This window comes from Macrobrachium nipponense, chromosome 3 (assembly GCF_015104395.2).
Source record: "Macrobrachium nipponense isolate FS-2020 chromosome 3, ASM1510439v2, whole genome shotgun sequence".
Classification (NCBI taxonomy): domain Eukaryota; kingdom Metazoa; phylum Arthropoda; class Malacostraca; order Decapoda; family Palaemonidae; genus Macrobrachium; species Macrobrachium nipponense.
In genome coordinates this window covers 29,301,438-29,316,486 of record NC_087202.1, presented here as the reverse complement: position 1 = coordinate 29,316,486, position 15,049 = coordinate 29,301,438, and the positions used below count along the sequence as shown (strand labels likewise).

Genomic DNA, 15,049 nt, shown 5'->3' with positions numbered 1-15,049 from the left:
TCTGTGTCAGTGATGCTGTGCATTCTAATAAAGCTTTTGTATATATTTCAATTGATTTTACTTCAGCGTTACTCTCTGTGTACTGGTAAGTTTTAGGTAAGAATTTCTGCCCGTGTTTAATCAACTATTTCTTCGTGTGGCTTTCCCCACTTTAAATGCTTAGGGCTTAAATTTGCTCTTCTGGAATTGTTCTGTCATTGGTTTTGAGGTTTAGATTTCGATTTCCTGCTAAAGTTTTAGTCTTAAATTAGAATTTATGCCTATGATCATGAAATTTTTAATAGGTACTTCAGTCAGTGCTTCTGAAATTCGGTAAGGTTAAAAGAAAGATCTTCTCATTACTTTGACAAATTTTAAATGTGCTTTTCTGTCGGTAATTCGGTACAATTCGATAAGTCTTTTTTGTCAGTAATTTGGCAGAATTTGAAGGAGCATTCCAGTCATTTTTCCTTAAACATTTTTATTGAGCCTGACTTAATATCCATTCGGTGTAATTAAACATTCTGTCATTTTTTTCCGTAAAGATTATAAAATTACTTTGAAATCTTTTAATGCGATAATTTAAATTTTGCTTATTACTAAAAACTACCTAAATAGCGGATATTAAATATAGCGTTATCCGAAGTCTACATTTCATTGCTTAGATTTATAGACTAAGCAACAATAATTGTTTTAAAAATCAACCTGACGGCGCTAATTATCCTTAGAGAATTAATCATGAAGATTACCTACTTCCTCCCCTTTTTCCTCCTCGTCTTTGACTTATTCTTAAAAGGACACTGAGTCATAGATAATGAGGGACGTTGTCAGGACAAACGGGTGTAATTATGCCCTTTTAATTTCCTTATACTCTTTAGCTACTTTACTTTTACACGATTTTCTCCCCTCTTTCTCTCATTTTTATCACTTACTTACAATAGATCCCCCTCTTTTCCTATTCCGTTTTTATCGAAACGTTTGTCCCATTTTAAGATATTTTGTCTTCATCTTGAACTTCCCCTCTGTCGCACCTTATTCGATTTACATCCTGACTTTTTATTTTTTTTCAAGCATAATAGCAAATTTTTTCATCCAGTTCTTGCACGTTTTCGCTGTTTTGATTATTACATTCTATTTTCAAGTATTGGTAAGTGCTCGCTTTTTCATATCTTTCATATCTCCTTTCGGAAACTTGACATTTATTTACTGATTTCCCGTATCTGAATGAATCAACATTTTCAGTATCCTCCACTTCGATCGTTTCCCATCTTCCCTTATTAACTTCGTCTGCTTCTTTTTCCGCCTTGACAATTTCGTTTGCTTCGTGGCTTCCAAGTACTTGAAGTAGACGTGACCAGCTTTATTGTTTTTTTTTTTCATTTTCTGTCTACCTTGATTATCTCTCACATTCCCTTCTTATCAACATCACCTTTTACTTTGCCGTCTTGTTATTTTCCCATCCTTCCTTCTAAACCCCGTAGCTACTTGAAAAAGAAGACGTGAACATATTTCTTCTTTCTGTTATTACAGACTGGCCCTTGGCTACGTCAGCCACGACCCTGCAGCAGCAGAAGACGGTGAGCACCTTCACCCGCGAGAACAGCAGCAGCATCACCATCTCCATCGGCAGCAGGAGGGCCCAGAGCACCAACATGCAGCTGGGCATGAGCCTCAGCGGCAGCAGCAGCAGCCCCGTGGAGCCCATCAAGCCCCTACTGGACCTGAGTAACTCCGGGTCCGAGGACGAGGACGGGGAGACACCCCCCTACCCCATCTTCGACGAGGCCGCCCCCAGGAACATCTCCTCCATGACAGGCAACGCCGCTTACCTGCACTGTCTCGTGCACAACCTGGGCAACAAAAGCGTAAGTAAACACGCTTATCGCATATCTTTTGAGTTGCATCTCGTCTATGCTTACTGTGCCTCGACCAACAACCCCCCTTTTCCCACTGCCCCCAACGCACACATTTACAACCTCTACCCTTCCCCCGACACCCACAACTCGCCGAAAATGTGTGTGTGTGTGTGCGTGAGAGAGAGAGAGAGAGAGAGAGAGAGAGAGTTGTTTGTCTAGCTCTGGCGGGTGTGCTTTGCCCTTTCAGCTTTTCCTCCCTTTACTTATGCTTTCACGGAGGTGCTATTTCGGTGATGTTTCAATTCCACGATGCCGTGGTTTTAAAGGAAAGAGTTCAGTTTCAAAATATGCACGATGCTTACTCGGCAAATGTTTGTCTGTTTGCTTGTTGATAGGCGTGGTTTTTTGTGTGTGCGCGTTTGAAAAGTTTGCGCGCATAAATAAGTTACAGGTTATAACGTCCTTATGTCATAAGGATGGCTAGGTCCTCAAATTTTGGAACACGAAAATCCATCACCGAGATACTCACTAGACCAACCATAGTAATGTTTATTATTTCTATTTCATAGAAAATACATTTTCAAAATACGATTTTGATCCCGTTAACTGTTTGTGCCACAGGAATGGCAAATGATTTTCGAATATGGGAATATAAATAAATTTTAATCTTAAACGTTAATCAAGCCACAATAATAAGAAACCGAACTCTTTCGCACAAAGGTTGCGTTAAGTCCCCTTTTGGCTGACAGTCGGTTAATCTTTAAATCGGTTTATCAATCATGTTTAGTCTGTCGATATGTTACTCAGCTGTGAAATAATTAGTACTTCCGTCAGTCACCGATTAAGACGCAAATTGACGGAATGTCAAAAGAAAGAGACTGTGCTTCTCGAGGCACTAAATACACGTACCAATTCCTCTGTTTGAAGAAAAAACTTTTTTTTTATTATAGTAGCAATTATAATTAAGTAACAATCAGGTTGTGTGTGTTTTTTTTTTTTTTCAGAGCGGATGCACAATGCAAAACCAAAGGTTCAAAATTGAAAACTTATGAAACAAAACATTAAAGAACTTTTGAATATAGAATAAAATGGAAAGACAGAAATAGAAATTTGAAAGTGAAGCGATAAGCATAATTCGAAACCTGGACAATATTCAACTTATAAAACGGATAAATAACAATATTCCATATTCGTATTATTATTATTATTATTATTATCATCATCATTATTATTATTATTCAGAACATGAACGCTTTCCATACGGACCAAGCCCACAGGGGCTGTTGACTTGAAATTCAATCTTCCAAAGAATACAACTCATTTGAAAGAAGCAACAGAAGGAAATATGAAATACAGAAAAAGGAGATCAACATTTTGTAAAGAAAAAATAGATAGATTAACAAATGAATAGACAGATAATGATAATATAAGTAAATTATTAAAACACAAAGAGAATAGTTTTTGGGTAGCTGTGTGTTGCATCTACGCTTGAACTGTAGTGATTCCAATTGCACAGCATCCTCAGAGACTCAGGGAAACTGTTACATAGTCCAACGATGCGAGCAATAAAGGATCTTCGAAACTCAGAAGGAAGAAAGGACCTCTGGAGCTGATAAGGATAGCAGCCTTTACCTCCTGAACTTGGATGGAATAAAGGACCTCTAGAACTGAGAATTTGCTGAACAGTAGCACAACCAATATGCAGTAAATGTTCCTCTCTGTCTTCAACCCGTTTCACTTTCCCCACAAATCTTCCATGGACCATCATATCTTCCCATCCTTCATCTCCCACACTGCTTTCATTCAAAACCCGTCACTTTTCACCCCTATACCAATTTCCACGCACCCCCATCCCCCCAACTTCTTTCCTCTCCCTCCACCCTCTCCACGTTGAGGACCGGTTAGGGATCACGAAAACTTTTCTACTGTCTTATCTTTTCTTATCAAACATAAGAAGATACACGGACAAAGTTCCATTAGCGATTTTTGCTCTTAAAGGCAATGCGATTGTGTGATATGCAAATAACAAGATTCCGACCCAGTTCCCACTTTGCATATAAAAAGAAACTTACTTCGAGAGAAGATTGGCTTTACTCAACACAGGTATATATATATATATATATATATATATATATATATATATATATTATTTATTTCTATATACATATTCAGCATCAGCATATATGCATTTGTTATGTAAACATTTTTTTTCTCTTTCTCAATTTATATATATATATATATATATATATATATATATATATATATATATATATTACACGCACACACCACCATATATATATATATATATCATATATATATATTACACACCACATATATATATATGTATATATATATATAGATATATATATATATATATATATATATATATATATATATATATGTGTGTGTGTGTGTGTGTGTGTGTGTATATATATATATATATGTTGCGATATATAACTAAAATTATAATATTTTCCTAATGCGTACTATACATTACAAACGTGGTTTCAGATAGAATTTAAGTAGTTAGTCTCTTACATTAACGTTCTGGCCAGTGAACAAAAAGCCACAGACTTTTGCCTCTCCACACAATCAAGAGATATTAACAGAAGGGAACAATTGTACACATTGTGGACTTCACTCTTCACTTTGCTCTTGAACGAATATATCGTAATGCGCTCATTACAAGTAACGTCCTCGGCTCTTTGTTTTCTTGAGACTGTTAATAAAATACTTCTCAGGCCATGTGGTAACTTTTCAGCGGACACAGCTGTGAGAATGATTTTACTCAGTTCAACTTTTAAGGTGTATTTTCTTTCTCAAAGGGTATTTAGACCGTACTCTATTCCCATAAGACAAGGGACACCAGGATTGCAACCATTTGGCAATTTGCCAAAATCGCCATATTTTCAGATGCGGATTGAACTTGAAACTTAATACTGTTTTGATGTAAACACGCGAACGAAGGATAAAGGGAAAATTATTAGGAAATAAAATAAGTTGTCATAAAAGCTAAAGAACGAAGTATTACCTCTACCTGGTAAACCATAGAGATGAATATGCTGATCGGGGAGATCAGAAGTTGTTGGAAAGAAGTATTCATCGACCCAACAATAACTATCTTAGTTCCAATTATACCAAGCACGGTAGTGATAATAATAACTTACAATTTGCCCAGTAAGAACAGACGTTTTCATGGTATGGTGCAAATTTTAAAGGAAATAGTATAGCATTTTTTCCTTCATATATTAGCTGCTACATGTTGAAATAAAAAACTTCAAAATCTTCATAATTATTTTACTAACGTTTTCAAATGTTCATCCGGTAGTTATATTATTATATTATACCAGTAGTCTATATCTTGTATTTATTTGCGCTTTCTGGATATTGAGACCCTTGCGTTCTAATATCTCTTCCACAAGCAAACCAAATAGACGAGTTCTTTTTTCGGTACATGATGTCTCTTTGGATTTACTTTCGTAAGCATCGCTGTGAACCGTCCCTGTATTATTGACTCATTTTTCATCCTTATGTTCCTCATCTGTTCATTAGCCTTTAAAGACCTCTTGCAGGCCATCTTGATTATCTCTCCATGATTCACAACATCTTCTAACGTTATCCATAATTCATTTTTCAATACATATACGGAAGTACAACACTATGATTTTTCACTTCCCATACTACCCATCTCCTGTACCCTGTTAAGTTCTTTCCTCTTTGTTCGCTGTCCAACGCGTCAAGCGTCAAATCCTTCACCAGGTTTTGAAACCCTTCTATATTAAGCTTGCCCTAGCAATTCCATTCATTTTATTAGGGCGCTTTATAAGAGAATTGGTATGGTGTCCTCTTGCATACCCCGAATAAGAGTGTCTTCTTTAAGCTTTTCATTTCATGATAAGATCTTTTGCTCGGTAGCTGGAGAAAATAGCGTTGTGACAGAGGTGCGTGAATTCACATGCATTTATGCATGTCTGGATAAACGTAAATGCATAGAGAGGGTACGTGTCGCATGCATTTGTTTATTCACAATGATATAAGAGCTTGCAATGGGAGTGATCGAGAAATCATCTTTGGTTACCCGGAATACTGAGGCCGACGTGTCCCTGTGCGAAATTGGAGCATATTCCAGCTCGATGTTCCGTTGTCCTTTATGGCGCCAATTGGCCTGGACAGGAACAATCCAACGTCTTGCGGGAGTTATTAATCCCCTTAAGAGGATTCTCTCGATCGATATGCACGAGTGCCTACGTGTGTGCAAACGTAAATGATGTCCAGCTATCATATACGTAGCCGGTATATGTCGCAATTACTTCTGGTGTAGCAAATATTTTTATCTACTGGATACTAATGGTTACACCTCAATTAAATGGAACTGATTTGTAACGATGATGCGTCGTTAATGGAAAATATCAAACTTTCAAGCCAATACTTTGTTTATCTTAGGCCCAACAGAATGTTAAATTTGCTTTGGTCAATAAACCCCCAACTGTGTCTGAAATATATATGTATATATATATACACACACACACACATATATATATATATATATATATATATATATATATATATATATATATATATATACTATATATATATAGTACTCCGAAGAAGTGTACGCAATACACGAAAGCGCTTGGTACCTGATCTTTAATTTTTCACTTTTCATGTGACTATTTACGTGTGTGTGTTTGTGTATATATATATATATATATATATATATATATATAATAGAGAGTAATAAGGGTAGACTCAGGGATAAAGTGAGTCAATGGTTACTGCTACATTTGTACTAAAATAGCATGATGATGAATGAACTCCTTGTTCAGAAAACCGCCACAACAATAAGTGAGAAAATCGAACCACCTGCAAACTGTGACCGGTCCACATCTGTCGTGAACTCTCTCCTGTAATTTATAATATCAGGAGCATCAAAGCACTTTCTTTCGAATACATCTTCCTTCCTGTGTATCCAATACTTCCTAGGTCATCCTCTCTCCTTTCAGTTCTCTTGTCTAAATCATACATTCTTCCCACCAACGTATCGTCCTTCATTTTTTCCACATGACTAAACTTCATCTATTTCTAATTTATCCATCGCCGTTTTACTGTTGCTACTTTCTCCACGTATCTCAATGTTTCATTTGTTACATCACATATAAACTATACATTACTCATCTCGAAAGCTTTTACCTCTTTCCTTCCATTGACTTTCAACATTCGTAATGTAAATCCATTAAGACGAGTTTGCTCAGCAATCGCTCCGTATACACTTCCACATGGGCTTTCAAATGAACTTCATTTCTTTTCACAATCTTTTGTACATTCACAGATCCTTCTCTTTTTCACCTATCCTTTGGTTTGCCTCTTTCATGTTATCATCTGCTAATTTTTCTCCCAAATATCTGTATAAATCAGCCACTTTCATTTTATTGTCATTCTTGCTAACATTAATTGCTGTATCTCCCTGGTTGCTGTTTACATTTAGTGTTACTCTTGTTCAGTTTTACTCTTTGCTCTGTCTTCTTTCAAACACTTCAAATTACCTCACTGGTTTTTGCAGTTTTTCTCCACTCTCTTCAGTTTCATGCCACACTACTCAATAACGTATCATACGCAAACACAGTTCCTAAATTTATTTTCTTATCCTACAAATATTCACCAACGTCAGAGTCAGTCTTTCAATAACTCTTTCACCACTTTGCCACGACACCTTATTTACAATCCCATGAACTCCCACTTTCTTATATTTGGACCTCTTAATTAACATCCGTACTCCCTCGATTGTGCTTGCTCATACATAAAAATAATTTTCTTCCCACTCACTTTTCTATCCTTGACGTTCTTGAAATTGCCAGTAATACATACATACATACATACATACATACATACATACATACATACATCATACATACAATACCCCCCCCCCAAGTTTAACCCAAATTAAATATATATATAATAATATTAATGATATATATATAATATAATATTTTTATAAAACACATAAAAACATATTTATACTCTACATACATACAAATACGTATACACATAAACGCCAAGACCCCCAAAATCCTAAGAAAGTCAGATAAAGGCGAAACTTCCATTTAATGTGAAATATCCAGACGAATTCGTTTTTGACAAATCGCCCGGGCGACACCTGGATCCAAGAGGCGTAAATTTGAGTCGCCTGATGCTTGTTATTTATTTTTCCTTAATATTTGCAATTTATCAGGAAGCTTGGGGGAGTTGGACGAAGCTGAGGCATTCGATATTTTTTTGCTTGGCATCGAGGTACCGGAATTTTCTCAAATTGCGTTGTTTGTATTGTATTACGGACCGTGAAGGAACGTCGCGTTGAAGGAGGAAGATCTGTTAATTTTGTTGGCGTAAAAGATAATATGTTTATCTTTGCAAGTAGAGTTCGGTTAGGTACCTCTCTATCTATTATATATATATATATATATATATATATATATATATATATATATATATATATATATATATGTATGTATGTATGTATGTATGTGTTAGTAGATATATGCATATATGTAAATATGTATTTGAGCGTGTATGTATGTATGTGTGTGGTGCTTATATGTCGTATTTTCTGGGAATGCAGAAATGTACCACAATAATATTACAAAAACGAGTTCTAAAACGTGCAAATGTCTCAAATTGCACCAAACACTTTTTTTAAAGCCTTCGTCAATCTTCTGTGACTTTATGACTAAAATAGTTCCAGTAGACAGACAAACCCTTTAAGTTTTGTTTAATCTTAGAAATGCACAAATTGTGGAAGTTATGTTTTTTAATACTGCCACCGAATTTTCTTCCATATATACTTGCATGCATACAATATATATATATATATATATATATATATATATATATATATATATATATATATATATATATATATATACCGGGTGTTTCGAAATTAGAGCCCCCCTCCACTGAGCAAATGGAAAGTTATGAAGTTTTCTGCTATAGCCTATCTCCAAGTACATTATCTTAAGTTTCTATTCAGCTATTTTTCATTTTACATTACTTGTATTTTCAGACTGAGTGACAGAGTTAGATACAGCCATGGCTAACGACACATGAGGAAATCAGATGGATTGACCGAATCCGGGCTATAACCTTCAGAGAGGCCAGGGATGCTTGCACATCCTTCATTTCTCATTCCTGGATAGCTAAATCCTCTGTTAAGAGAAACTGGAATAAAAATCCATATACTGTCATTGCAAAAAGAGTGAGAATCTTGGAAGGCCTGAAGTCCTTTCTCATCAATCAAAAGACATCATAGCTGAGGCAGTGGGTAGACCAAGAAAGTATTTACGTAAATTTACTCTTGATAGAAACAAAAAGGGGGAGGAAGAGAAGTTATAGTGCTGTATATCGTGAGTTGAAAAAATCTGGTATCAAGCCAGTTCATGTTATCAGCAAGCCCAACACCACTCAGCAACAGAGAGAAGACCGTACATGGTTTTTGTGCTTCATTTCTTAAAGATTGGGATGAAGCTGACTTTCTCCATGTTGCCGCATCAGATGAACTCTTCATTTACACAGTCAGCAAGCCAAATCATAATAAATGACATCATTTAGGCTGCAAAGTTGGATGATATCAGCGATGACGTGCACTATCGCCAAATTGTGAAATTTCCTGTATGTTTGGGAATTTTTCTGTTTCACAGCCAAAAGGTTAATGTGGATCATCAAAGAAAAAGGACAGTCATGGAATGGCGAATACTTCAGAGAAACTGTGCTTACTGGTGGAGTATTTCCTTTCCTCAAAGATCCTGAAAATGTGTTATCTGTTGAAGAAGTCACATTTTTGCATGATAAGGCACCATGTTTCAAGGCTCTTCAGACACAGGAGCTGCTTCGAAACAATGGTATCGATTTCTTCTCGTCAAGTGAATTTCCACGTACTTCCCCTGACCTTAATGTGTGTGCAAAAACATTGGTGTTACCTTAAAGGATCGTGTTGAAGCGCGCACAGTGAACTATGATGGTATACCAAGCCTCGACGACCTGCGAAGAGAGGTGACTGAAGTGCTCAGGGAAATGGAGTGTGAGTCTCAGCTTTTTTGAGATTTGCTGAAATCATACCCTTCAAGAATGCAGGCTGTGGTACAGGCAGATGGAGGCCACACAAAATATTAAATACTCAGAGAGAAACTTAAATAAATACGTGTTCTGAATTACTTTTGTTTTTGTCCATATCAATTTTAGTTTATGCTGTAGAGGGGGGGGGGGGCGCCTCTAAATTTCGAAACACCCTGTATATATATATATATATATATATATATATATATATATATATATATATATATATATATATGTGTGTGTGTGTGTGTGTGTGTGTGTGTGTATGTGTGTGTGTGTGTGTTTGTGTATGTGCGCGCGCCCCTGCATATGCGTTGGTGCTTTCATTACTTAATCGAGTTGACACTTTACCCCGAAAAAAAAAAAACTCGTTCGGAAGACTAAAAATAAAGGCAATTAACATTGTTCGACAGCTCCGTCTCCGCTGTCGTCATTTTTCACTTGATGCTTTCCAGGATTAAAGAGGCGTCACAGGATTTCCTTCGCCTTCTGATTGCTCTCCTTTTATCTTCCTCTTGATTTTTCTGTTGGGGAAAAGCAATGACTGTGAATTACAAAATGAATACAACGCGATAATAATTAAGTTATCAAGATAGACTGAGAGTAATGTTATGGAATAAAAGTAATTATCAATTTTAGGAGAAGCCAAGGGACCTTAAGAATAAAATGTTTGAAAAGATAAAAGCAGTGAGACCTTCTTTGTTAACAAGAAGTGATGTAGACTTACTATATGTGTATGTATATTTATTTCAGTTCACTTAAGGATCATTAAATAAATGAAAAGACAAAAGGCATACAAAATAAGACAGGAAGATAGGAAGGCAGCGAGACATACAACAGAATCTGATTTGAGCGGAAATGAGTTAGACGTTAGTTTCTTTATTCGAATTCAAGGATGAAATACAGACCAAGAAAAGCGACGAAGGAAGTGGAGAATAAAAATTGGTCAGGAAAAAAAATGGGACAAACATAGATATCTTACTTGACAGGAGGTGAGTAAGAAATTTTAAGTCTTTGCTTAAATTCAAGTATGGAATGCTGACGATCAGAGAAGCAAAAAGATTTACGAGACATAAGAAAGGCGGAAAGGAAAGCAGCGAGACAGCCGGGAATATTTCATCCGACGCCTGGAGGTGACAATTAACAATTTTCCGAATTGCTGGTAGGTAGGAAAAGTCTCTAATGTAGGGTAATCATTCCGGGTTCAGTTTGCGCCTCAGGGAAACGAATTGTTATTATATAGGACGTTGAATTGTATGCTGACTCGGTGCCGGAAAAGAAATGACGAATGTGGAAGAAAGTGAGTACTTTTAGGAAAAGGAAACAGAAGTTTTAAAAAATCTAAAAATCATAACGAAGAGCTTGGATTGCGTTCGCGGAAAATATTTTAATGCCAGCACTTGCAAAAACAATTTAATATAAAAAAAATACTTTACAAGTGAGTGTGAGAGTGAAAAGATTGTCAAGAAACCCGGAAATTAGAAAAATATAGCAAAGAGAAATATTTCCCTGCCAAATGTAGGAAGTTTAACAACCGCCGACATAAAATTGAGCATGAAACCTTACTCGCATCAGTATAATAAGCAAACCAAACACGAAATCCGAAAGCCCCGCGGATAAGAGCAATCAAGTACTGCGGGTAATTCTCTAGGAAATAAAGAAGATGCTGCGGGAAAAACAGACAGAGAAGGCAAATAGAGAGAAACCCAATATATTACATGTATGAAAGGGAGGAGAGAAAAGAAAATACCGATTGAGTAAGACTTCAGTATCGAGGTTTATGCACGGCATCTGCCGCTGTCGAACGCTGATGATTTTTTGATGAAGTCTCTGACTAGCCGGCAATGCACTCCGCGCTGAACCCGAAAGGGAGCAAAAAGTGTTGGAGGAGGAGGAGGAGGAGGAGGAGGAGGAAGACGAAGAAGAAGAGAAAGAAATCATGGGATGGGATGGCTGAGAACGAGACGAAAGGAGAAGGATGAAGATCAGTAAATACATTATAGAGAGAGCAGAAAATTCAGGAAGGATATTCAAGTCTAAAAAAAAAAAAGATGCAAAGATGAAGGCTAAGAAAAGAAATGAAGAATGATAGAAAAGTAAAGATGAAAACATCTCTGCAATGATAGGGGAAGTGGTTGAAATAATGCAACTGCGAATTTCTTTTGAATATCAGTGAATTTAGGAAGTTCACGCCATCTTTATTTTTTAGTTATCATGCTAAAAATGTCAACAACTTCGACTGAACACTACTTCTCGGAATGTCTTTGTGTTACTGGAAAGGCAAGAAATAACTGAATAAATAAATAGTACGTTTAATCACAAATATAAGGCAAAATGGAGATTACATTTCTGAAAAAGAAACAAAAAAACAGAGAGAGAAATAATAACGATAAGTAGAAATGATAAGAATTACTAATGCTCGGAGAAATATCCAGGTAGCAAAATGAGAAAGAAAATAAATGAAATTAGAAAAATTCAAAGAAAATATATACACACATCTGTTCCAACGAGGGATTTAATGCTGTTGTCATCAGGAAGGTATTTTTGCAGACTTCTAAAAAGAGCGCGTCTGGGGGAAAGAGGAAAAGCCATCTGTTCATTAAAGATTCATGAATCCCACAGGATCTCCTCCTGGTCTTATGTATGCGCGCTGTTTGTCCCTGTTTTCCGCAGTTGACGCCGAAGATGGCAGGGAGGGAAATGTCTCCGAATGGGAGAGTGCGGTCGTTTTTAAAGCATCAACTGGCAATAGGAGGAGGACGAGAGGACGATGCTGATGACGATCAGTTGATGAAAAGCGATGCTGATGGGATTGCTTATATTTGCGCCCATGATTGCCCTCTTGGAGCAACTTTTAATGTCAAGTGTTGTTTTGATGGTGATTATATATGCGCAAATTGACAGTGACATGTGTAAAACTAATTAAAATTATGGATTAAGTTCATTTTGATGGAGCCTTGTTGAGTGAATATGCAGTCAAAAGTGGAGTGCGGCAAGGTAATGTTATCATTGGAAATGTTATCATTTTCACACCTCTGCTCTTGCCCTTCTCATAGGTTTCATAACCGAAGGTAGGCGAGAAGTTGGAATATTTTATTTTATTTATTTTAACTGAAGGAAATTTGACCTAAAAAAAAATAACATAGTTAACTAGAAAATAGATTATCCTAACACATTTTTTCTTTTGGATGATGAAATATGCCCTTTTATGTGTTAAAAGTTCTTGGCATTCCGACGAAAGCAAAATGTTCCAAAATTTGAATGTGGTGGGCGGCTAGATTTAAATCCATGCACATTCATGTGAAATCAGAATTTTCGCTTGTCTTGTGACCAGTCATGAGTTAAAGGCAGTCACCGACCACAGCTGTAGCCTACATCGAGATAGCCAGAATGACAGGGCACTTTGCTCTGGTATACATGCGTGACAGAGTTGCCGGAACGACTTGTCAAAGCGACCGAATTGCAAATGTGAAAGGGGTCTTTTCAACAGATATGTCCGAGCGACTTGGCTGACAGATTTTTAAAATCAAGCAAGAAATGCGTGGACGAAGTCAACGGTCATCGGACAGGCTTGGAGAAAACGAAAGAGCATATATCAGAACGAAAAACCTATACTGTCTGGTAAGCCATCGACTTGTTGAAATGTATAAAACTGTGACACCATGAATTGTAGGCAATAAATAAACGTGATGGATGTGGTGGCTAGCTGGGTACTGTAGGAATGCCTAAGACAAGAGGGCCGTTTTCTCTGCCTCAACAGAACAGCGACCAAAAAAATGTAATTGTAGAAGATGGAGATTTCCCATATGAAGAAATTAAAATAAAATGTAAGGATTTGAAAGTAAGGTCGAAGTCACTGATTATGCGAATTACTCTTAGTTCAATCCTGTCAGGAAAATAAAAAATAAAAATTATCTGAGACTATGAATCAAATACAACGAGCAAGGACAGATATTGCCAACAGGAAATATCGATATCAAAGTTTTCTGAACTATATATCCTCCCCAAGACAAAACTGAAATGGTCTATCAAGCAAAATGTTGAGGGGATAGAGTTCATTTCCATTTTCCCCAGAAGGAATGAATGAACTAGGTGGAAGCAAACAGAAATTGTAATGTATCTTGACAGCAAATATGGAACCCTATCCAGAAATATTTCCAAGAAGCCAGTAGCCAAGTGATGAAAAAAATCAACAGAAGGTGGCTTGTGGGAAAGGAAAGAGCAACATTGAGAGGAGAATCGCAAGCAGATGTATAACTACGGGAAGGGTGGACATTACTGAACTTGTTATGGGTCCAAACTCCAATCTTAATGAAATTACATTGGACTATGCTTTATTATGCATAGAGTCTAGTTGCTGAGAACAAAAGCATAAAACAATGGCAGCTGATTCTTACCAGTAAGAAGTGTGTTCCTTTTGCAAGGCATAACGTTCAAACATAATGATTCTGATCTCATTTTACATTGATTATATTGATTGTGATCGTGATGCAATGTGTTCAACACTGGTGCGTATGGCATAGAAGAAAATAGCAAGGAAAGTGATGGTGATGACGAAATAAATGGTGAAAAGAAAGATTAAAAAATGATACAGTAAAGTTATTGATTGGGTTGCAGAGGTAAAGAATTAGTGATGTCAAAAAGATAAGTCTGTTTCTAAATCATTCTCAGGATAATAATAACATCTTAAGACGATTACGATAAATAAAGTCATTAAGATATGAGGGTAAACTGACCGTTCAGGAACGTAAAGGACATAGAAGAGTCTAAGGGTACAGATGCATACTGAAATGGAAATGCAAATTCGTTGTAGGTGCGGACGAGAATCGCAGTACTAAAGGTTTTGCCTGATACCGCGAAGCATGAAGCATTCAGAGTCCGAATAGTGGTTTTCGTTCTGGGAATAGACGTCTAATAGTCATTTATTGTCATGGAAGCATTCATAAAGAAGAACACTTGACAGAAGGGGGAGGTCGGTTTGCATTCTCTCGCATGTAATACTTTCTAACTTGATAGGTTTTATTCAGTCTTTTACAATAGTGAGTGAAGTTTCGGAAAAAAACATTCTTTTTTCAGTGGATTACATGCGCGCACTAAATGTTGTGTTC

The 15,049-nt window shown here is 36.6% G+C and overlaps 1 protein-coding gene across 1 annotated transcript in view; it reads left to right on the top strand.

The window, feature by feature from the left end:
• The window catches only part of LOC135221681 (zwei Ig domain protein zig-8-like), a 560,790-nt gene that overhangs the window by 358,678 nt on the left and 187,063 nt on the right, over window positions 1-15,049 (top strand). Inside the window, exon 2 of the mRNA XM_064259408.1 lies at window positions 1,510-1,844. Within this exon, the coding sequence (XP_064115478.1) occupies window positions 1,510-1,844 (335 nt within the window). The remainder of the gene's footprint in view (window positions 1-1,509; window positions 1,845-15,049) is intronic.